The sequence below is a fragment of the Grus americana genome, chromosome 2, assembly GCF_028858705.1.
Source record: "Grus americana isolate bGruAme1 chromosome 2, bGruAme1.mat, whole genome shotgun sequence".
NCBI classification, from domain to species: Eukaryota; Metazoa; Chordata; class Aves; order Gruiformes; family Gruidae; genus Grus; species Grus americana.
This window is the reverse complement of record NC_072853.1, coordinates 169,432,753-169,457,106: the sequence shown is the minus strand read 5'-3', so window position 1 is coordinate 169,457,106 and position 24,354 is coordinate 169,432,753. Positions and strand designations below refer to the sequence as shown.

The window sequence follows — 24,354 nt, the reverse complement described above, 5'->3', positions numbered from 1 at the left end:
ACCAAAGAAACAACTCTGCTTTGGTCTCCAAGGCCATAGAGAAAGATACACATTATGTCAGAGCTGATCTAATGCATCCATTCCAAGCTAATTACTGCTGCGGCTGGAAGAGTACTAAAAAGCATCATGTGAATACCAAATTTCTTCTTCTAAATATGGAGAAACCTAGCTGTATCACTTCTGCAAGAAAATTATGTCCCATCCATTCCTTAAAGATGTCCAGAAATAATGAGAAAAAAAAAAGGAAAACAGGTATTTTAGACTTTCAAGTGGTCCTTAGGGATACAATCCTTCACAAGAACTATTTGAGGAATTCACAGTGACACACAGATGGAAAGCAAATACTGGCCTTGTGTTGCCCAAGAAAGTTGGAAAAAATCAGTAAGATAAAGATTCAGTTTTCATCATGGCCAAGTGATGTATGAAGCCTTACATCTTTCAACAACTTTGACTTGGCATTTTTATTAAAATGATCCAGAAGATGACAAAAGACACATAAATACATTAAAAACTGTAAAATTTTTAGTTAATCCTAACCTGAAAAGACTGTAAGACACTTCAGAGAAGGGTTTTCCTGAGTTTTCTGACTGAGCTGCATGGTGGCAGATGAGTTACAATACTGAACACAATGGAATGCACAATAAAGCAAGCAATTTATCTGTCCTGGTGGGTGCTGATGAGGCCATGGTTACCGATGAAAGTGACTGAAACTCACTGTGGATAAGTTAATGAAGTCATCTGCATGAGCAGCAACAAACAGACAAACATGCAAGGTATAAAGAATAGGAATGGTTCTGGGGCTTTTATAATTTAACCTGAACATATAGAAAAGAATCTACAAGTGACACAGGATGGGGAAATCAGAAATAAAGAGGAGGACAGGGATATGGATCCATACCATGGTGAACTGGGAGAAATAAACCAAGACAAATTATTAAATGTATTTGTATGAACAAAAAACCTAAAAGCAAAGAATGTAGGACGTAGCTACAGCGTGGGGACTCTCTCTGCTTCCCAGGGAAATCTTTAAAGGAGTTAGGAAATGGTAGGGGAGGAAACAATAGCCCAGAACACCACTGTAGCCTAACAGGCCAGTGCAGTTCTTAAATACATGAGCAGGAAGACATGGAGCAAGACTAAGGATTTTACAATTACTGCCATGCTTGGCAATAGCATAATCACTAAAAGAACACCAGAGTCATAAATGAAGAAATCTACTGCATAACTCAAGAAAATTCTAAGAAAAGCTATTGAGATGATTAGCAGACAGGAAAACATCCTCTATAATACAAGGTTCCATGGAGTCAATTAACTTAGCTTCACTTATTAGTATATATCTATCACACAAAAGGAAAAAAATGTTCTCTGCCTATCAAAGTGACAACACAATGAACTTTGAATTAAGTTCAGATTAGAAATAAAGTGAAAATTCTTAGGAGTGTGTGTAGCCAAACACAGAAAAAAATCAACACTGACTGCAGGGAATATTTCATCGCTAGTGATTTTAAATGCATATGCCCTTTATTTACAAGTGAATCCTCAGGCCTGTCTTGTAGAAGTTAAACAGAAAAAAAACCAACAAAGTAGCAGTAAATTCTCATGATAGGGTCAGACTTCAGATTCTCTAGTTGTATGACACTAAAAATAAATTAGTACTTTTTTTCTTAAAATCACAGAATCATTTTGGTTGCAAAAGACTTCTAAGATCATCAAGTCCAACCATTAGCTTAGCACTGCCAAGTCCAACCACTAAACCATGTCCCCAAGCACCACATCTACATGTCTTTGAAACCCCCCCAGGGATGGGGACTCAACCACTTCCTGGGGCAGCCTGTTCCAATCTTTGATAACCCTTCTGGTGAAGAAATTTTTCCTAATATCCAATCTAAACCTCCCCTGGCGCAACCTCCTGTCCTATCGCTTGTTATCTGGGAGAAGAGATTGACCCCCACCTGGCTACACCCTCCTCTCAGGGAGTGGTAGAGAGAGATCAGGTCTCCCCTCAGCCTCCTCTTCTCCAGGCTAAACCACCCCAGTTCCCTCAGCCGCTCCTCATCAGACTTGTGCTCCAGACACTGCACCACTTGGTTGCCCTTCTCTGGACACGCTCCAGCACCTCAATGTCCTTCTTGGAGCGAGGGGCCCAAAACTGAACCCAGCACTCGAGGTGCTCGAGGTGCAGCCTCACCAGTGCTGAGTACAGGGGGGCGGTCACTGCCCTGGTCCTGCTGGCCACGCTATTTCTGATACAAACCTGGATGCTGCTGGCCTTCTTGGCCACCTGGGCACACTGCTGGCTCATATTCAGCTGGCTGTCGACCAACACCCCCAGGTCCTTTTCTGCCAGGCAGCTTTCCAGCCACTCTTCCCCAAGCCTGTAGCGTTGCATGGGCTTGGTGTGACCCAATTGCAGTCCTGGCACTGAGCCTTGTTGAACCTCACACAGTTGGCCTCAGCCCATCGATCCAGCCTGTCCAGATCCCTCTGTAGAGGCTTCCTACCCTGAAGCAGATCAACAGACCAGCCCAACTTGGTGTTGTCTGCCAACTTACTGAAGGTGCACGTGAGCCCCTCGTTCAGATCATTGACAAAGATATTAAAGAGAACTGGCCCCAGTAATGAGCCCTGAGGAACACCACTTGTGACCGGCCACCAACTGCATTTAACTCCACTCACCACAACTCTTTAGGCCCAGCCATCCAGCCAGTTCTTTACCCAGTGAAGCTTACACTCGTCCAAGCCGTGAGCAGCCAGTTTCTCCAGGAGAATGCTGTGGGAAATGGTGTCAAAGGCTTTACTGAAGTCCAAGTAGACAACATCCACAGCCTTTCCCTCAACCACTAAGGGGGTCACCTTGTCATAAAAAGAGATCAGGTTAGTCAAGCAGGACCTGCTTTTCATAAACCCATGCTGACCGGACCTGATCGCCTTGTTGTACTGCACATGCTGCCTGATGGCACTCAGTGATCTGCTCCATAACCTTCCCTGGCACTGAGGTCAGACTGACAGGCCTGTCGTTCCCTGGATCCTCCTTCCAGCCCTTCTTGTAGATGGGTGCCACATTTGCTCGCCTTTAGTCAACTGGGACCTCCCCAGTTAGACAGGATTGCTGACAAATGATGGAAAGTGTCTTGGTGAGCACTTCTACAAGCTCCCTCAGAACCCTTGGGTGGATCCATCCGGCTCCATAGACTAGTGTGTGTCTAAGTGGTGTAGCAGGTCACTAACCATTTTCCCTTGGATTATGGGGGCTTCATGCTGCTCCTTGTCCATGTCTCCCAGCTCAGGGGGCTGGGTACCTGAAGAAGAACTGGTCTTACTGCTAAAGACTGAGGCAAAGAAGGCATTAAGGACCTCAGCCTTTTCCTCATCCTTTGTCACTATGTTTCCCCCATTGCATCTGGGATGCATTAAGAGTACGGCCAGCAGGTCGAGGGAGGTTCTCCTCCCCCTCTACTCTGCCCTAGTGAGGCCACATCTGGAGTTCTGTGTCCAGTTCTGGGCTCCCCAGTTCAAGAAGAACTACTGGAGAGAGTCTAGCGGAGAGCTGTGAGGATGATGAGGGGACTGGAGCATCTCTCATATGAGAGAGCTGGGGCTGTTTAGCCTGGAGAAGACTGAAAGAGGATCTCATCAATGCTTATAAATATCTAAAGGGCGAATGTCAAAGGGATGGGGCCAGACTCTTCTCAGTGGTGCCCAGTGTCAGGACAAGGGGCAATGGGCACAAACCAGAACACAGGAAGTTCCATCTGAATATGAGAAGAAACCTCTTCACTTTGAGGGTGACAAAGCACCGGAACAGGCTGCCCAGAGAGGTTGTGGAGTCTCCTGCACTGGAGATAGTCAAAACCTGCCTGGACACAACTCTGTGCAACCTGCTCTAAGTGAACCTGCTTTAGCAGGGGGGTTGGACGAGATGATCTCCAGAGGTCCCTTCCAATCTCTACCATTCTGTGATTCTGCGTATCCAATAAAGGAAGGACATACTCCTTAGTCCTCCTTTTGTTGTTAATGTATTTATATAAACACTTTTTATTGTCTTTAATGGCAGTAGCCAGATTAAGTTCTAGTTTGGCTTTGGCCCTTCTCATTTTCTCCCTACATAGCCTAACAACATCTTTGTAGTCCCCCTGAGTTGCCTGCCCCTTCTTCCAAAGGCCATAAACTCTCTTTTTTTTCCTGAGTTCCAGCCAAAGCTCTCTGTTTAGCCAGGCTGGTCTTCTTCCCTGACGGCCCGCCTTTTGGCACATGGGGATGGCCTGCTCCTGCACCTTTAAGACTTCCTTCTTGAAGAATGTCCAGCCTTCCTGGACTCCTTTGCCCTTCATGACTGCCTCCCAAGGGACTCTGTCAAGCAGTCTCCTAAAAAGGCCAAAGTCTGCCCTCCGGAAGTCCAAGGTAGCAGCTCTGCTGACCCCCCCTCTTTACTCTTCCAAGAATTGAACACTCTATTATTTCATGACTGCTGTGCCCAAGACAGCCTCCAACTGTCACATCACCCACAAGTCCTTCTCTGTTTACAAGCAACAGGTCCAGCAGGCACCTTCTCTAGTTGGCTGACTCACCAGCTGTGTCAGGAAGTTCTCTTCCACACACTCCAGGAACTTCCTGGACTGTTTCCTCTCTGCTGCACTGTATTTCCAGCAGGCGTCTGGTAAGTTGAAGTCCCCCACGAGAATAAGGGCTAGCAATTGAGAGACTTCTCCCAGCTGCTTATAGAATAATTTGTCTGCCTCTTCATCCTGGTTGGGTCATCTAGAACAGACTTCCACCATGATATCTGCCTTGTTGGACTTCCCCCTGACTCTCACCCATAAACACTCAACCCTATTGTCACCATCATCAAGCTCTAAACAATCAAAACACTCCCTAACATACAGGGCCACCCCACCACCTCTCCTTCCTCGTTATCTCTTCTGAAGAGTTTGCAGCACTCCAGTTGTGCCAGTCATCCCACTGTGTTTCTGTGATGGCAACTATATCATAGTTTCCCTGCTGCACAATGGCCTCCAGCTCCTCCTGTTTGTTGCTCATGCTGTGTGCATTGGTGTAGATGCACTTCAGTTGGGTGATTGATCCTGCCACCTTTTTCAGGGGAGAAGCCCTAATTCCTACGTGACTGTTCTCAGGCGCTTCTGTGGTTTCTAACCCATCAATAACCCTCGTGTCTTTGCTGTCACATGGCTCTCCATCTCCCGCCTCCACTAAGATGGCAGACCAAAGGACGTCACTAGGACACCATTCCACAAACATTGGTGTGCCACCCACAGGCTTATCTCTAATGAGCCTGGTTTTAACCCCTGGTTTGATCATTCCGCCTTGCTTCGAAGAGGTTGTTCTTGAAATTCAGCCAGCTTCCCCGAGCCCCTTTGTCCTTCAGGGAGCCCCACTGTCCCATAGGATCCTTCCAGGCAGGTCCCTGAACAAGCCAAAACCTACTTTCCTGAAGTCCAGGTCTTGCACGCCTTTCTCAGGATCGTAAACTCTGCCAACTCATGCTTGCTGCAGCCAGGGCTGCCTTTAACCTTCACATCCCCAACCAGTTCTTCCTCCTTTGTGAGTGACAGGTCCAGCAGAGTGCCTCCCCTTGTTGGCTCGTTGATCCCCTGCATCAAGAAATTGTCATCAGTCCAATCCAGGAATCTCTTGTCATGCTTGTGCCCAGGGCTCCTGCCCTCAGAGTGGATGTCAGGGTGGTTAAAGATTCCCCATGAGTATGAGGGCCTGCAATCATGGGGCTTCCTCCAGATATCTAAGACAGGCTTTGTCTCCTTCTTGATCAGGTACATCATCTGTAGCAGACAGCCATCATACTGTCACCTGCATAACTTAATTTTAGTTTAAACTAAAGATAGTTAAAAAAACAAACAAAAAAAAAAACACGGATACAGAAAAGCGTGTCCTTCAGACTGATATTTCTTTGCAGGTGAAAGTTGGCTATCACTAAATGTCCCAGAAAAAAATAAGTAGAATTTGATCCATTTCAGGTACAAAATAACAATTGGGGCTGCATTCTTCACTACCTGAGCAGGACAAACAAAATAGTTTCAGCAATTTGCTTTAAAAGAAAAAAATCATCAGACACGAATAAATAGAGATTTTGCAACTTCCTTAGAATTAGGCTAGCCTACAATTTCCATCTTTGAGAGAGGTAACAAAAGCCAAGACCTCTTGCTCTCCCAAGTCTGACAAGCTCAATTAGATCCTGAGCCAATTTTTTTTTACCACCTACAGCAAATGCATACCACCTAGACATTTCAAAAATAATGTTCAGAAGCCCGCATTTTTATATTCCAAGCGACAATGACTAAAGTCTGACTTATCAGCTCCTGGATAGTTTCCCTGCTAAGAAACTTTAGCCTATAGCTTATTGACAAAAGTGTCTCTAACCATTGAGGCTTCTATGGTGGTCAAAAAAGGACAGCTAAGGGCTGACACTCTTTAGATATTGTAACTCTGTGCCACCACGTGAGTTTTGATCCCTAAGAGATAGTGTTTCAGAGAGGATTTCTGACTGGCCACCACAGAGCCAATAACACAGTCCAGTAACGTGGCAAAAGCAACTGTGCCATTCTGAATTTCATGGCCATGCGCAAATACCATTCAAAATTGCAAAGATCCTGCAACATTACAAGCAACAGTTAAGCAAGTCTTTCACCGGCCACTCACGGTAATCAGTTATGAGCACAGACTAATGTGGGCAGACAGAAGCAATACATATAAGCACCTAAGCTCTACAGTGTTTATATTTGAATGTTTAATTACATAAAAGAAGGCTATAGGTCACATCTATCAATTAGGATTATGATGAGGCTTTATGAATTACTCTCGAAGTTCTAGTTCAGTGGCCGAGCAGCAGCTATGACCCAGTCAAACCTCTGAGACATGCATTCCAAAGAAACAACTGGAGAGGAGACCACAAAGTCAATCAGCTTGGAAAAGCATCAACTCTAGACCAGGGAGTCAGATGGCATATGAAAGCAACATTTCTGGAGACTTCTGCTAGAGATGCTCTACGGAACAGCAGCTGGATCACAAGTACCAGCTTGAAGGGATGACAGGAGGTCTCTCGTCCAACTTCCTGCTCAAAGCAGGGTCAATGATGAGGTTATGTTGGGGCTTGAAGACTTCCAAGGGTGGACATCCCACAACCTCTTTGGGTTCCAATGTTCGACTGTCTGTCCTGGTTTTGGCTGGGATAGAGATAATTTTCTTTTTAGTAGCTGGTATAGTGCTGTGTTTTGAATTTAGTAGGAGAATAATGTTGATAACACACTGATGGTTTTAGTTGTTGCTAAGCAGTCAAGGACTTTTCAACTTCTCATACTGGCCTGCCAATGAGAAGGGGGGGGCACCCAGGAAGCTGGGAGGGGACACGGCCAGGACACCTGACCCAAACTGGCCAAAGGGATATTCCATACCATATGACATCATGCTCCATATATAACTGGGGGGGGCTGGGAGGCAGTTTGGCTCGAGAACTAGCTGAGCACTGGCTTCATGTAGTGAGCAATTGTGCCATGCATCACTTGTTTTGTACATTATTATCATTATTATTATTATTGTCTTCCCTTTCTGTCCTATTAAACTGTCTTTATCTCAAGCCACAAGTTTTACCTTTTTTTTTTCTTTTCGATTCCCTCCCCCCATCCCAGGGGGGAGAAGAGGGGGCAGAAGTGAGCGAACAGCTGTGTGGTTGTTTTAGCTGCCTGCTGGGTTAAACCATGATGCTGTCCTGTTGTGAAAAAGTTCCTCCTTACAGATAGCCAGCTCCTCTCCTGTTTCAACTCCTCCTGTCATTCTCCACCGGAAAGCCTGGCTCCATCTTCTTGACCATCCTCTCTTAGGTGCTATCAAGCTGCTACTAGGTCGCCTCAGAGCCATCCTTCCTCCAGGCTGAACAAGGCCAGTTCTCTCAGTCTCTCCTCATGTGCTGATCCAGCTCTCTGACCAACTTGATGACCTTGTTCAACTCTGCTGAACTCAGTCCAGTTTGCCAATGTCTTTCTTGAATTGGGTGTCCCAAAACTGGACACAGTGCTCTATCTGTGAGCTAACAAGTACTGAGCAAAGAGGGGTAATCAAGTCCCCCAGTCCCTTGGCTGTGCTCTTGTTCATACAGCCCAAGATGCTATCAGTCATCTTTGCTGCCAGTGCACACTTCTTGCTCATGCTCAGCTCACTGTCCACCAGGGCCTCCAGGGCCTTTCCAGCAGTGCTGTTCCCCAGCCAGACAGCTCCAGCAAGAGCTTACTGCCCCTCACACTTTCCCAAGGAAGAACTTTGCATTTGACCTTGCTGAATTTCATGAAGTCCCTGTCAGCTCACTCCTCCAGCCTGTTCAGCTCCCCCTCAATGGCAGCCTGTCCACAAGCATATTGACTGGTTCTGCCCACCGCGTGATTTGGTGTCATCTGCAAATTTCGTAAGCAAGCACTCCACTGCCTCCTCCAGGTCATTGATAAAGATGCTAAACTGAACAGCTGCCAGCACAGATCCCTGCAGTATCTTCCCAGTAGACAGCAACCTATTAGCCACTACCCTCTAAGCCAAAGCATCTGACCAGATGGATGTCCACCCATCTAGACCAAAATGGCCCAACTTGAATGCATGACTGTTATGGGAGACAGTGTTGAAAACTTTGCTAAAGCCAAGGTAAATTATATCCACTGCTATCTCTTGCTCACAGATCCTGTCATTTTATCAGAGGAGGCAATCCGGTTAGTCAGGCGTGATTTACCCTTGGTAAATCCACACTCACTGTTCCCAATTACCTTCTCCTTCATGTGTCCAGAAATGTGTTACGAAGAGCACTTGCTCCATGATTTTGCCAGGGACCAAAGTGAGGCTGATTGGTGCAGTTCCCCGGATTGTCCTTTGGGCCTTCTGCGACGATAGGTGCAACAGTTGCCTTTTTCCAGTTACCGGGAATCTGCCCTGGTTACCACATTTCAAAGGTGATAGAGAATGGCCTTGCAAGGACATCCAGCACCAGTTCCCTCAGCACCCTCAGATGCAGCCTATTGAGTACCATGGACTTGCATGGGTCAAGTTTTCTCAAGTAAACCCTGGCTCAATCCCTCTCCATTGCTGGCTGTTCCTCTTGAACATGCTCACTGATCACAGAGGTATCGGAGACATCATTAGGGCCGACTGAGACAAAGAAGACTTTGAGTACTTCGCACTTACCTGTCTCTGTTGTCACTATATCCCCCAGCCCAGTCAGCATCAGACAGACATTTTCCTTGGTCAGCCTTTTATTACTAATGTAATAGTAGAAGCTTTTCTTGTTGCCCTTGACGTCCCTTGGAAATCTCAACTCCAGCTGAGCTTTGACTTTCTTGATACCATTCCTTATATGCTCAGGCAACATTTCTAAATTCCTCCTTTGTAGCCTGCCCCTACTTCCACCTCTTGTATGCTGTCTTTTAATGTTGGGACCTCCATTGTGAGTTCCCTGCTTAGTTAAGCTGGCCTCCTCATAGAATCATAGAATGGTTTGGGTTGGAAGGGACCTTAAAGATCATCTAGTTCCAACCCCTGCCACGGGCAGGGACACCCTCCACTAGCCCAGGTTGCCCAAAGCCCCATCCAACCTGGCCTTGAACACTGCCAGGGAAGGGGCTGCCACAACCTCTGTGGGCAACCTGTTCCAGTCTCTCACCACCCTCACAGTAAAGAATTTTTTCCTTATATCTAACCTAAATCTACCCTCTTTCAGTTTAAAGCTGTTACCCCTTGTCCTATCACTCCCTGCCCTTGTCAACAGTCCCTCTCCAGCTTTCCTGTAGCCCCTTTAGCGACTGGAAGGGGCTCTAAGGTCTCCCTGGAGCCTTCTCTTCTCCAGGCTGAACAACCCAACTCTCTCAGCCTAACTTCATAAATCTGCTCATTTTTCTGCATATCAAGACAGACCGCTCTTGTGCTTGGAGGGTCCTTAAAGACCTGCCAGCTTTCCTGAACCACTTTGCCCTTCAGAGCTGCTTCCCATGGCATCACACCTACCAGTTCCCTGAATAAGCCAAACTCTGCTTGTCCAGGGTCTGTACTTCACTACTCTCCTTCCTCACTGCTATATCAAAAGCCGCCACTGATTCTCACATCTCTAATCATTTCTTTCTTACGAGTGAACAGCAGATCCAGGTGTTCCTCACCTCTGGTTGGCTCAGATGGAGAAAAAGGTGGACAACAGCTATGCAGTGACCAAACAACAACAGGACAGCTATTATGGTATGGGATCTGTGCAGACTATCCCATATGGCAGTCAGTGAACAGTGGCAGGAGTTGACTGAATATTTGTATAAAGGAGGATGAAGTAGAGAGGGTGAAAGGGAGAGGACAGCTGTACAAAAACCTATCAGCATGGCTAGACAAAAAGTCCTCATGGGAATTTGGGGCCCAGTGAGAAGAACAGTAGCCAATACTAAGAGACAGGCATGCCGTTGAAGGAGAAGCAGTTTCCTGTTTCAAAGTTGCACTCCACTCAGCAAATTAAACGGGGAAAAGCAGAGTCACACAGCTATGGAGTCAGAATGATTTTCAGCTGAGATTCTTACATCAGAATGGGTGGGCAAGGAAGCTGAAGAAACAGAACAGTGAATCACAGTCACGGTGCTTGGGAAAAATGTAATGACTCAGAACTAAGAGAAAATAAGACACTGACCAGAAGTAAAATGAGGAGACAAGGCCTGGAGAAAGAAGAGGCGCAATCTGATGTGCAGTCATGTTTCCCTGCAGACAGTTTGTGGCCTGAGGTCGAAATTGAGGCACAACTGCTAAACTTGGGTCACAAAGGCCACATCGGCTCCAAAGACCTAGGTCCCCAGCTATGAATGAAGATGCCTATGAACTTTTCTGAAATTGAACGAGGGTTTCAGTGACCAGAGAACAAGGGAAAGATCCAGAGGTAAGGAAAACGGGGTGGGGTATAGCCTGCTGCACAGAACTGGAGTTAATGTTGAATACACTATAAAAAATGCTAAGCCTTGTTACAGGACAGTTTGTCAGCCTGGCCCTAACCAAGTCTTTCGTTTCATTAAAATTGCTATTTAGACAAAGGATATGCAATAGATCCAATTGATTTGCATTTAAGTAAAGCATTTGACATACAGTCGTAAAGGGAACCACAGCTTAAGACTGAAAAATGGGGATTAGAGCAAGAGCAATATATGGTAAAGAACTGGCACAGAAAAAAAGTATTAAGCAGGAAGTGCCTCAAGGACCATTTTTGAAACTAATATTATTTATATATTTTCATTAATAGCTCCAGCACAAAAAAGGAGAAGTATGCTAACAAAACTTGATAATGACAAATTTGGGTGGCACAGTCAATACAAGGCAGAGGACAGTACAGAGAATGTAAGGAAGCTGAGAACTGTATAATAGAAACAGGATGAAATATAGCATTACAAAGCACAGAATCACATTCCTCAGAGTCTATACTCATAATTCCCGCTCTAATATGGGAATTCATCAGTTGCAAACAATAGAAAGTACAAATACTTGTGAGTATTAGTCAATTACAGAATGACTATATGCTGTATCAATGTGGTAAGGCCTTAAAAAATAAAATGTGATCCCAATCTGCATCACTAGCTATTTCCAGTAGAGATGAAAACACATTAGTGGCATTCAAGCACTGGTGATACTGGTAATCTGTAATACTATGTATAGTTCAGGTCTCCTGAGAAGTAGATTTTATTAAAGAGATTTGAAAGGGGTGAATTTAACCTGGAATAGATATAACAAAGAACTGTGAGGATTAGAATTGTGGGGAGCAAACTAAAAGCACGTGCCTTGCCGAGCCCAGCAAAAAGAAAAAAAGCCGCTGGATCTAAAGTATCTCAGAAGGAAGGAACCTAACCAGTCTTGAGGCAGTAACTGAGTCATGGCTTCGATGACAGAGGTAACCAGATTGGATGTGCCAGGAGGTCCCATGCAGTTCCATAATCCTATCTTCCTGTATGTAATAGTTTGCTAGGTTCAACTTGCTCATATGATTATATCCACGCAAAATTAAATCCTTCTCAAATAGCTGAACCATAGCAGCTGAGCGACCCTACCCAGCTAGCAACATGCTCCAGCACTATAGCACAGGTTGTGCCAAATGCCTAACTCGCTATCGCAGCAAGTAACCTTGAGAACCCACCTCCTTTTCCACTACTACTTAAGACGTTTTTCAAGAGTAAAATGTATTTAATATCTTACCCTCTCCCCTTCACAGTTCCCAGAAAACACAAGGAAGAGTCTGCAAAAAGTCTGGGGTAACAGATGCTGATTAGCTGGAAAATATTCCAGAAGTAGCTCTGGAAATTTGAGAATTTTTACCCGGTGCTTCAAGTGCATTCCATAGCCACCGGTGCAAATCTTCCACTTGTCAGGACACCAATGCACACAGCATTTTCCCATCCGTGAATGGTGAGCATAAGGAGGTTCTGATAGGTTGACTGCAGCCTAATGGAGTACCTTAATCCAGACGCAATGTCATATCATCGATACCAGCACTCCAGCTGCACTGATAAAAACCCCATTGCAGACAGAACTCTAGCAATTTGTGTTGCCTTATCACTCCATCAGTTAAAATTATTGGCTGACAGCAACAAAGACACTGAAAGGCAAGAAGACTTGGTGACAGCCTGGTTCTGAAAGGTGCTGGCATCTGTATAGCTTTATGACATACTTGAATGGCAATGGGCACAAACCAGAACACAGGAAGTTCCATCTGAATATGAGAAGAAACTTCTTCACTTTGAGGGTGACAAAGCACCGGAACAGGCTGCCCAGAGAGGTTTTGGAGTCTCCTGCACTGGAGATAGTCAAAACCTGCCTGGACACAACCCTGTGCAACCTGCTCTAAGTGAACCTGCTTTAGCTGGGCGTTGGACTAGATGATCTCCAGAGGTCCCTTCCAACCCCTGCCAATCTGTGATTCTGTGAATAAGGCTCCACCTATTAAAGAATTATCATGGATTTGTTAAACAGAGGCACAAGTCTTCTGTTGCCAAAAAAAGTTTGGTTACCTCTGTTTTGAGACCTTTTTATCTTATAGAGGCACCAGACAAAAACTAACAAACAAAAAAGCGTCTTGAAATGGATATATATTTAAAGCAATAGCCTCACCATACAGGATGTCTAACTGTCTGTGAAAACAATTTGTGTGGGACAGACAGAACTGACAGCACAAAAACCATAGCTTTCATTTTAAGAAAGTACACACTCCAAGCAGAGCACACATGAGGCTTTAATACAAACACCATGGAGGCTGCAAGTAGTTCAAAGGTATGGATTTAACGGTAGCTTAGTCCTTTCAAGACAGCAGCATGACAGAACTAACGGCTAACCTATGAGAGGCTGTGCTTTCAGAGAGTGGCAGGAATTTCAAGAAAAGAAGTGATAATATGACATCAGGAGTACCAAAGTGGGCTCACCTCCTCAGGTGGCTGGCACTAGGTACCTGTGGAAAGTCACAGAAGAGAATCTGGAGGCTGCCAGCAAGTTTGGGTTTACACTTGCAGTTGGAAAGAACGTGGAGATCTACACACCTGTCAAAAGGATTCTGAGCCCCCAAAAAGCACCACAAGCCAAAGAAACTGGGACTAGGATGTGATGAAGGTGTGCGTTTTGAAGACTAAGGAAGTTTCCCTTTTGGGACCAAGTAGGTTTTGGGGGAACTCTACTGAAGAGGGCACAGGAAAGGAAAAGTCTGGGAATAATGAAAGAGAAGGGGAGCAGAGAGAAATTCCAATGTTTATAAAGGAAGTAGAAGATTTAACCATTGAGGATCAAGCATAGGCTGACACTAAAAGCTAGACATGTTCCCAGGGATAAGAGAACTACTAACTCTCCGGACAACGCAGGCCCCTTGAACTCTGTTGTTTACATGGGTTCACTTCAGTCCTACTAGGACACAACCGCAGAAATTAGAACCTGGCAGCTCTACTGGGCCAGAGAGACCCGACAACAAGCCCATCTCCTACAGGCACAGCTGCGCTCTGAACCAGCTTTTGGCCAGCCTCAAAAAATGATCAAAAACATTCTTAAGACCCAGAGGGCCCCAGCGTCAAGTCGTGTACTTCGCAGCCCAGCACCACTGTCCATCCAGCAAGTGGCAGTGCTGGCTCGGCTAACCCAGCGCACGAGGACGACGCAGGCCGGGCTGCACTCCACGCTCCCAGCCCCCAGCCCCAGCCCCAGCCTTGCTCTCTAGACTTTTACCCACTGCCTACTTACTTTTTAATTAGATTTTTAAACAAAAAGTGAAAGTATTTTCTAAAATCCCTCTAATTACACTTAGATGCTGAACTGATTGTGAAGGGAATAGGAAATGAAAGCGACTCACCCTCTGAGGGAGAATTTTGTCAGCCATCTTCCTCCTCTTGGCACTGTACATTTTTTAAAGAAAAAAACACGTTACCATGGTGACAGATCTAGGAGTAACGAGGCCACCTGCTAAATTATCCTGACATCTCCACATGCTGGTGCACAGCTGTGCATGCATCAGCAAAAGGGTCTCACCCATGCCCAGGACCTAGGACCCCTTCTCTCAGCAGCCTGGGGAGGTAGTTAGCTAAGAACAAATCAGGGCTGTCTGTTATGCATCTTGGAAAGAAGTGTGCAAGTTCTTTGATCGCAGCGTCTTCTGTGGTGCAGGGCGGCAATGTATGCAACTGCATGTGCACATTCTGTCTATAGATACAGAAAAAGCATGTAGGAGGACAGTGCGCACGTGTGGAAGCGTGCATAGATATACCTATGCATATGCACATGTAAGTGGTTGAGTGCCTGTAAACAGAATGTGAATTTGTTCAAACAGATGACATGCATTCATTCGTGCCCAAAATTGACTGCTGATGAAAACACACATATATATGTGTATTTCGTATGAGGTATGAAAACACACACATATACATGCCCTTCCCTATGTATATACACTTGTTTTATTGTAACATATTTGCATGAGTGATATACAAAGGTAAGTGGGCTTACGTTTCCATATTTGTTCATCTTTATGAATGCACATGTGGGAAGACATATGTGTGCTTGCAGTGCATATACATAATGTGTCCATATCCATACATAAGCACATTTATATATCTATACTTTTAAAAACATACTTGTGTTCGTGTACGTACGCACAAATGTATATGTGCCTAAGAAATGGTACTGTCAGGAAGATTGCCAAAAACATTGTCTTTTGAATTCTTCAGATTCTAAGAACCGTTTGTGCCTACCAGACCTGTCAGCTAGCTTTCCCTAACAGGACCAAGAGGGAATTCAGGCCTTATTCTTCACCTCCATAATTTGTGAGGCCTTTATCTTAAGCAGGAGATTAATCACTCCATCTGTGACAGACAAATGGGAGGAAGTGAACCGCCTGCTGCCGCTCTGCCATGTCACAAGGATGCCCCTCCTTACTGTTTTCATACAGGACGTCTGTCATCAGCCATGTCCATGTAAAAGCTGTTTCCACACACATTGATGCGGCACACTCCCTTCCTACGTTTGCTAAAAATAAGCCTGGCCTGAAATACCAGATTCTTAGATTCCTCCCCATCCCCAAATAAGCCAAGCCTGAGGAACTCTTCATGCCCGGAGGGGCAAACTACATCCTTCCTCAGGGGCAGAAAATTAATCCACACAGTCACATCCAACTTCATAGGTGAACAATGTCCCTTTTTAAAAGTGTTAGGAATAATGGGACTGGAATGTTCCGTGGTGTGAACCTCCAACACCTTCCACAGCTCACAGTATCAAATCTGCACTGAAACACTTCACAGAATCTGGAAGTAATGTCTGAGCAAGCTCTATCCTCCCAAAGGGAAAAGTATGCACCTGCAACAACCCCAAAGGTTTGCAATTAAAAAGCAAGTAACAAACAAATCAAAAACCCCCAACAACCTGGGTCTCAACCAGTTTTCCAAGAGTCTATTACAGAAATGAGATTTTTGTCTCCACCAAAGCTGCCAAGAAAGGATGACTACACCTTCTTGGCCTGTTTGTGCCATAAAACATAGGGTAACAGGGAGGTGGAAATGAACGAGGGGAAAACATTCAACACATTATCTGGAGGAAAGGCATGGCAGAAGAAACAGAGAAACTTTCCTGAGTACCTAGGAAGCATTGGTGTGAGCTGGACTCACTGCAGTAGAGATTACTGTTTGGTTCCAAACTAGAAGCATTGACATTAAGAACTGGGGAGGGGAAACTGCTTCCTTCTGTGAGTTAGGCCATCAACTTTTAGAAAATATTGCTCTTTAACAATGCCTGGAAAACAGTTAGTGACTAAAGTTTACCTTAACTATCCGGCAGTGGCAATTTTTCAGGTTATATCTACCCTGTATATTTGAAGGCTAGGCATTACTTTGTGCAGTTTCCTGGAGTACCTCCTGGGAGGTGCTGTGGAATGTGCATTTTGGCTAGTGCTGGGCAAGGCCTCCAGGACGCACATACATCTCTTGTGCTCACGTGCTGCACTCACACCCATTCCTTCTGTATTCAATCTTATTCAATCGTAATGTATTAATACTCTCAGGGTTGGGGTCCTTTCCAGATGCATCCCAGATATCAGTATTCCCAAGTCTGGCTTGCTGATCCAAGGCATATAACCTGGACAGAGCAGGGCTCCTGAAGCACTGAGCTTAGAGAGTCACGTTTTACCTAAGACTAGATACGATGACACCACCAGAATCCTGTCTGAGTCTATCATTTTGCAAAAAGCAGACCACCTAGATGACTGCACTCTACATATTTATCAGGAACTGGCTCACACTTGGAACTCAAGACTGCTGAGGTCTAATAAGTTGCAAAAAGAAATTAGCAAACTGTTATTTAAGAGAGAATGCATTCAGCACTGTACAAAGTGGGCATATTTTAAAAAGAAAGTTCCATTAAAAAAATCCTCTAATTCTATGAAATTATTTCCTATGCCTATCACTTTACTTTATACGTAGGAATGCCTGTGACAATTGCAAGTTTTATGACCACTCTCCTGAGTGACCACAGTACAAGTATTCACACGACCAACCAAAAATTTTTTTCCACTTGTCTCATTTACAAACCATTTTGTTAGCCAGTCAAGAGATCAGAGAAACTATACAGAACAGATAACAAAAAAATGCAGTAATTGTACTATATCAGAAGAGAAATGTTCATTAACTTTAAAGGCTAAATACAACAGCCAGATTTATAGCCTGATAAACCTGTGAGGTAAAAGCATTATAACTGCAAAGCCAGACATTAGTAAAGGTCAGTTTCTTCAAGACCATTCACAAACAAAGAAAAGAGTAAAATTTACCAATGTTTTTCCTGCTTGAAGAAACTGACAATATATAAATCTTCTATTCTGTCTCATTCAACTTAAAGGTCTTACCTATTGCTAAAAAGATACTGGTTTTGTTCCTCAAATTGTCCTCCCTTGTTTTCTTTCTGGAACACTCACCTCCTAGTTCGGTTCTGAGTGGCTTGCTGCTGCTGTTGCACTTGCTGCTGCACCTGCTGTTGTTGGACCTGCTGCGGTGCCGTGCGTTTTCTTGTTGTTTCCATCACAGTCTGGGGCATCCCAGGTCGCACTGAGGGGCTTCCAACGTATGGAGGGCCTGGGGGACCCATGGGAGCCCCCTGATGGGGCATTCGAGCTCCTGATGGCATCCCAGGTCGCTAGAGAAGCAGCAAAACAGAAAGAAGAGCCAGTTTGGTCCCTGTTTCTTCAGCTGCAAAGACATTTGTACATAATCAGACACTACCTCCAGCAAGTTCCCCGTTTCGACCATGCCGATAAGCACTAAACAGCAACAGAGTACGTGAGCTCCGGACTGGTATATCCTGGACATCGTAAAGAGGAATTCAGTGATAAAGTAGACAGGAAACAGGGATGAAAAATGCTAGGCTTGGGAAGACACTCAGTGGTCAGTAACATATCTAGGCCAGCTTACAGCAGAAAGCTCTACCTTCAGACTACAGAAAAAGCTCCATGGCAGCAGCTACATGCAGTCCAAATTGGTGCAGTTCACATGCTAATCAAAGCTACCAGCAAGCTCACATCCACAATGCTTCAAATTTTGCACTGACTAGCTGGCTGATTTGATCAGTAGGGAGACTGTAACAAGCAAAGGTGAACCATGAAAACACTATGATAAAACATTTTCCATTAAGAGCCCTCTCCTTCACCTACACTGGAGAGCAGTGTAAGTTCATAAAGCGACAAGAATCCTTTAAGAAAAGGTCATCTCTCTGCTCAAGCCTCTAAAATAAATTAAAAAAAAAAAAAAAAGGAATGTGGTAGTTTGTGAGCAGCCCCTGTAGGCAATCTAAAGTCCTGACATTTATGTTGACTTCATTGTGCTCTGAAGAGACACTTGGGGTCAAATCACGAACTTAATGCTGTACAAGACACACAGTAAACTCAATTCTAAATCCTAAAAGTTTATAGTTGACAAGGAAAAACACCAGTAAAATAATTACCACCTGTAAAATGCAATTTAAAACAGAGAAGAGCTTAGTTTCATTCTAAGAATTATCAAGACGTTTATTATATGTCGATGTATATGTGAAACTACAGACAAATACACACACTCTACAGGCATTTGAAGCAATATGTGAATAAGAATAATCATACACAAAAGACTTTTGAAAGTCAAGTCCCTCTACAAAGTCTTTTAAGGAAACCGAGAGGCAATGGCAGCCGTTATGGATAAATAATCGGTTAAAGGATTGAAATGAGGTAAAAGTAATTGGTTCTGAAAATAAAAGGAAGGCACATATAGAGTTTTGACTCATGTTTTTTAGCATATTCATGAGCAAGCTGGGGGGGGGGGGAGCGAAGGAAAAGAAAAAGCAAGGAAGTGAAAAAGTGTGTTGGTAACACTAAGTTATTCAAGCTAGCAAGGATAAAGGCCAGCTTCAAAGAACTGCAAAAGGACTTTATGAGACAGAATGAACACTTAAAAGGAAGATGAAAATGGATTTCAATACATATTGAAGTGAATTACGTGGGGAAAAAACAATCCAATCATCACATACAAAACAATGGGCTCTGAGCTGACTGTTGCCCAACAGAAGCAAGATCTCGGAGTTTAAATGGACACTTCCAGGAAAAAAAAAAGAAAAAAAATCAGTTCACTGCTTACTAGAGGTCAAAAAAAACCATTAAACAAAAGAAATGACAAGAAAGGGAATAGAGAACATCACTGTGCTACTCTCCATGCTTTGCCTGCATGTTGAATGCTGTGTGCAGTTCTGGTCCCTGCAGTTCAGTAATGGTAGAGTAGATCTGAAAAAAGTACAAAGAATGGCATGGAAATGATTAAAATACGGAACTGCATCCACATAAGTAAATATACCATGATTTTTCCATCTGGAAAGAGGTGATCCAAGGTAATCTAAGGGGACATTTGCTAGAGCTCTGCAAAATCATGAGTGGCCTGGAGAGGGCAGCTGGGGACTGACGGTTCACTGCCCCTTCCAGAATAATGAACTACGGCCATCAGAGGAGGCCAGGACGACTCAGGCTCACAACCAAAGGGCGTCGTTTGCCACACAGTGGGTACTCAGCCTGTGGAAGCCCTTTCCAAAGGGGTGCTAACGACATGGAAAACATATTTGGCTCAGAAACTTCTCTGAGTTATCAGGAGTTAAAGACTGAGAAAGTACTTGGGAGAAATACACCAGTGGTCTCCGCAGTGAGGTGCAGGCACCCCAGAGGGGTCCATTGGGGGTGGGAAGAAAATGGTTTCTTCAGCATTAATAAATAAAGTAAAAAATTAAAAAATAGTTGATTTCATCTTTATCTCATCCTTTTATAATTTCTAAATATATAATTAATTATAATAATATATAATTCTAAATATAATTTGGACCTGCATCTCCAAATTAACCACCAAATCCACTGTACTCCCCAAAGCCCCAGCTCAGTGCCCTCCCTGACCATCACAAGTCTTAGATATTCCTTGCACTTGTATGCATGGAGGAAAATGGAGAAAGAAAGAAAGAAAGAAGAGGAATGAATGATCAGCAAAGAACCAATGGCTATAATTGGTACGGACAGAGAAGGAAGGCTGAGGTAGGAAAGAGACCAGCACCGGCAGCCAAGCAGGTGAATTCAGCAAGCACTCATGCAGGAAACCAATTGTGGGCATGGCCACGGAGCCGACAAGCAGCAGGAGGCAGCAAACAGGCAAAACCGAGGCTTTGTGCAGAGCTGGAAACATCTCCTCCCATAAACACGGAGCTATGAAAACTGCTGGAACAGAGCAGCTCCCTCCGTTCCCACGTACTCACTCCCACCCTCTGACCCAGGCAGAGTCAGCAGAAACAAATGGCCCAGAAAATGCTTCTCACTTGAGCTTGTGTTTAAGATCTGTCTGTTGCCTGTCAATCTACACACACATTGTGACCTTCCAGCAAAGAGCAGACCATTGGGCCTGCTGTTGCCTGTCACTCAGCCAAGGACATTTGACAGTCATTCAGAAGAGACCAGATCCTGGGCACGGCCATCTCATGTTCGGCCCTCCTGGAGACTGGCCACAAGGATGAGACTGCAGGCCCACTTTTCGGCTTCTGTAAAGGACACCGTAAGGCCTGGAGAACAAGGTCAGCAAGCCAAATCTACTCTCGATTTAAGTCTGGCATCTTTGAACTTCCTTCAGTTTCCTTTGTTAAGCATCAAAATAGAGAAATGTAGTGAAAGAACAAAACTGAGAAAAAGGAGACAGCTCTAGCAAAAGCATATTCAATCTCACCCCTTGCCCCACCTCATTCCTTCCCCTCCCTTCTTATGTTCCTATCTCCGATATCATCCACAGATAACATATTACTTACTCCACAACTGCCATCTCCCTGCTGCAAGCCCACCAGACTCCCAAGATACAGAAATGCTTCCTCTGTGTAAACTCTTCTAAAAGACTACACAAGCAGTTTCTTACCTTACCTAAAAGTTTATTTTGCTCTCAAACACATGTGCAAGACAAGACAGTGACAGACAATACATCATGTTTTTCACAATACTGACATTAAAAAAAAGTCTTGATACTGGAAAGTATTACAATACCATTACATCTTTTGAAAGAGACCTTGGAGGTGCACCTGTCTATGGGTTAGGATCTCTTTCTCCCCTCTTCCTCAGAGGGATGGAATCTGTCCTGAACAAGTATCATCCATGGTGAAGGCTGCAGTAGAAAATGGCACTGACACATCCTTCCTTCCTGGGAAATCATCTACTTCAGACCCCTCTACCTGACCCAACTCTGTTCTTACCCACAGACTTATCCCCTTTTTCCCTCCATTGGTTCCACGTACTTGTATCACTCTGCACTGCTTCAAACACCTTACTGGACAGAGGGCAAACCCATTGTGGGCCATAGGAAATTACAAAGACCACACTATGTCCCCAGCTGAAGGGACCACTCTCACAGCTCTGAGAAGATGAAGCAGTAGAGTAGAGCTGCCTGCAGAGCAGCCTGGCAAGGGCAAACAGTACGGCACACAGAGAAAGGCACACAACCAATATTTCATGCATGCATACTGGTCCCTAAGAATGCTGCCGACTGCCTGCATTCCTGTACACAGTCCACCACTGCCCTGGCTACACCCTTCCAAAGCTGAGCACGCTGTCGGTGCAGTAAGCATATCACCCCCCCGACAACTGCTGCCAAGTCCCTATCAATACCTTCCACTGCCCAGTTTCCCAAGCCACACATCTGGCTTTTCTACTTTCTTCCCTGCTTGAACCTCCTGTCACATCAGAGGATTGCCTCTTTCCTCTTCGTCATTCTTCAACTCCTGTTTGACAGCAGTAATGAGACAACATTGGAATGGTGCTTTTCTATGTACTTCTACTGCAGATTCTTTTCTCAAGGGACATCGACATCATAGTAGCCAAAATGCTGAAGCAAAAAAAAGGAGGGTTCCTGTCTGGACATACTAGATAGAGGAAAATAACCTGGAGAACTGATAGGTAAAAGGAAAAGAGCCAAGAAAAGAGTAAAAACACCTACGAGAACCTTAGAAAGGTACTGAACAGAGAGCAGTGAGTCACTGCAATGCAATATAGCATTGAGATGCACCTACAGCAATTTCCTGTTTTGAAAGTCATAGACTCTATCCATCTCGGCACCATCCAGGACTCTGATGGCACACAGTGAACAGTCACAGGCTTTTTGTTAATGGATAAACTGACAGATTTTGAGAACGATAACAATTACCAAGTATACAAATAGCATAAATTTTTTAGCTAAAAATAGAAGCTACCTTGGCTAGACAAAATATCGTGTCAAGGCATTACAGTAGCTACTGATGCCTACTGATGCTAAGGAACTGGCTGGATAGTTGCACTCAAAGTTATGGTCAACATCTCGATCTCCAAGTGGAGACCAGCGACAAGTGCCCTTCCTCAGAGGTCGGTACTGGGACGGGCACTGTTTAACATCTTTGTCAGCCACAAGGACAGTGGGATTGAGTGCACCCTCAGCAAGTTTGCTGATGACACCAAGCTGTGTGGTGCAGTCAATGCGCTGGAGGGAAGGGATGCCATCCAGAGGAACCTGGACAGGCTGGAGAGGTCGGCCCATGTGAAGTTCAACAAGGCCAAGTGCAAGGTCCTGCACATGGGTCGTGACAACCCCAAGCACAAGTACAGGCAGCCCTGAGGAGAAGGACTTAGGGGTGTTGGTGGACAAGAATCTCAACATGAGCCGGCAGTGTGTGCTTGCAACCCAGAAAGCCAACCACGTCCTGGTCTGCATCAAAAAAAGTGTGACCAGCAGGTTGAGAGAGGGGATTCTGCCGCTCTGCTCCGCTCTGGTGAGACCCCATCTGGAGTACTGCGTCCAGCTCGGGGGTTCCCACAGAATCACAGAATGGTAGGGGTTGGAAGGGACCTCTGGAGATCATCTAGTCCAGCCCCCTGCTAGAGCAGGATCACCTAGAGCAGGTTGCACAGGATCATGTCCAGGTGGGTTCTGAATATCTCCAGAGAAGGAGACTCCATAACCTCTCTGAGCAAACAATATAAGAAAGACATCCTGTTGGAGTGAGTCCAGAGGAGTGCCACAAAGATGATCAGAGGGCTGGAGCACAGGCTGAGAGAAGACAGAGTGAGAGAGTTGGGCTTGTTCAGCCTGGAGAAGAGAAGGCTCCGGGGATACCTTAGAGCACCTTCCAGTCCCTGCAGGGGCTCCAGGAAAGCTGGAGAGGGGCTGGTGACAAGGGCAGGGAGTGACAGGACATAATGGTTTTAAATTGAAAGAGGGTAGATTTAGATTAGATATAAGGAAGATGGTGAGGCCCTGGCAGAGGTTGCCCAGAGAAGCTGTGGCTGCCCCTGGCTCCCTGGCAGTGTTCAAGGCCAGGCTGGATGGGGCTTTGGGCAAGCTGGGCTGGTGGAGGGTGTCCCTGCCCATGGCAGGGGGTTGGAATTAGATAATCTTTAAGGTCGCTTCCAAACCCAAACCATTCTGTATTTCTATAAGGCATAATAAACGTAAGCAAGAGGAGATGCCAGATGCTGTCTGGAGGTAAGAATGGGTCACTAGAAGTATCTGGAACAATTAAGAAATTTAGATTAGACTGATATTGTCTGATGGCAACAGATTTCTGACTGCACAAATGGTTTGTCAACTGAATGTGCCATTTCAAAATGGACTCTTAGAAGTGCAAGAAGAAAAGTTGTAGACAGCTTCCCTCCTCGCCTATAACTGCAGTTGTTACTTCATGAGTTCCTTTTTTTTTTTCTTATGTCTATTAATCTTTCAGAGATTTAGTAAGCAGAAACATCAGTATTGCAATTCTTCTTGCTTGTCTGCCATATTCACTTTCCTCCATTTCCCAAATGCTCTCACATCCTAGAATCAAGGTCCAAGTGTTCCAGTGCCCACCCATTTTTAAATAATGTTCACAACAATCCAAAAATCTTTAACTTAGAAAACATCACATTTACAGAATAATGAATTATACCTTGAGACAAAGTTCAGTGACCACCTTTCTATTTCATGCATGTCCATTCACAGCTCAGAATAATCTGACACCAAACGTCAAACTCGGATGCAACCAAAAAAAAAAAAAAAAAGTCAAGTCTTTGGAATTGAAACTAATAAACTATATATACCAACTTTGAGTTCCATCAGCTTGCTCGTTCTAATAGATCTGATCACACCCACTGCTGTGATATAATGTATAGAATGGATTTTGTGTGAAGAACTACCAGAATGTGCCTCCTGACTCTGTAAAAAGCATGGCTTTGGGAGAGGAGAGGCAACAACAGAGCTCTGCAACATCATGACTAGCACGGAGAGAGAAGAGACTGATAATGAGTTCACTGTCTCTTACCTTACAAGAATTATACAACAGCTAGCAGTTGGC

General features: G+C 44.7%; 1 protein-coding gene across 11 annotated transcripts in view; it reads right to left on the bottom strand.

The window, feature by feature from the left end:
• SMARCD3 (SWI/SNF related, matrix associated, actin dependent regulator of chromatin, subfamily d, member 3) overlaps positions 1–24,354 on the bottom strand; it is a 111,002-nt gene that overhangs the window by 46,550 nt on the left and 40,098 nt on the right. For 8 of the 11 annotated variants that reach the window (XM_054814328.1, XM_054814332.1, XM_054814331.1 and 5 more), the window contains 2 exons: positions 17,441–17,658; positions 14,342–14,384 (listed from right to left, as the gene is read on the bottom strand). In XM_054814328.1, the coding sequence (XP_054670303.1) occupies positions 14,342–14,384; positions 17,441–17,649 (252 nt within the window). In that variant the 5' untranslated portion in view covers positions 17,650–17,658. Of the gene's footprint in view, positions 1–14,341; positions 14,385–17,440; positions 17,659–17,744; positions 17,787–23,949; positions 24,037–24,354 lie in introns of those variants that run through there. The other 3 variants (XM_054814323.1, XM_054814334.1, XM_054814333.1) reach the window with 2 other exon arrangements.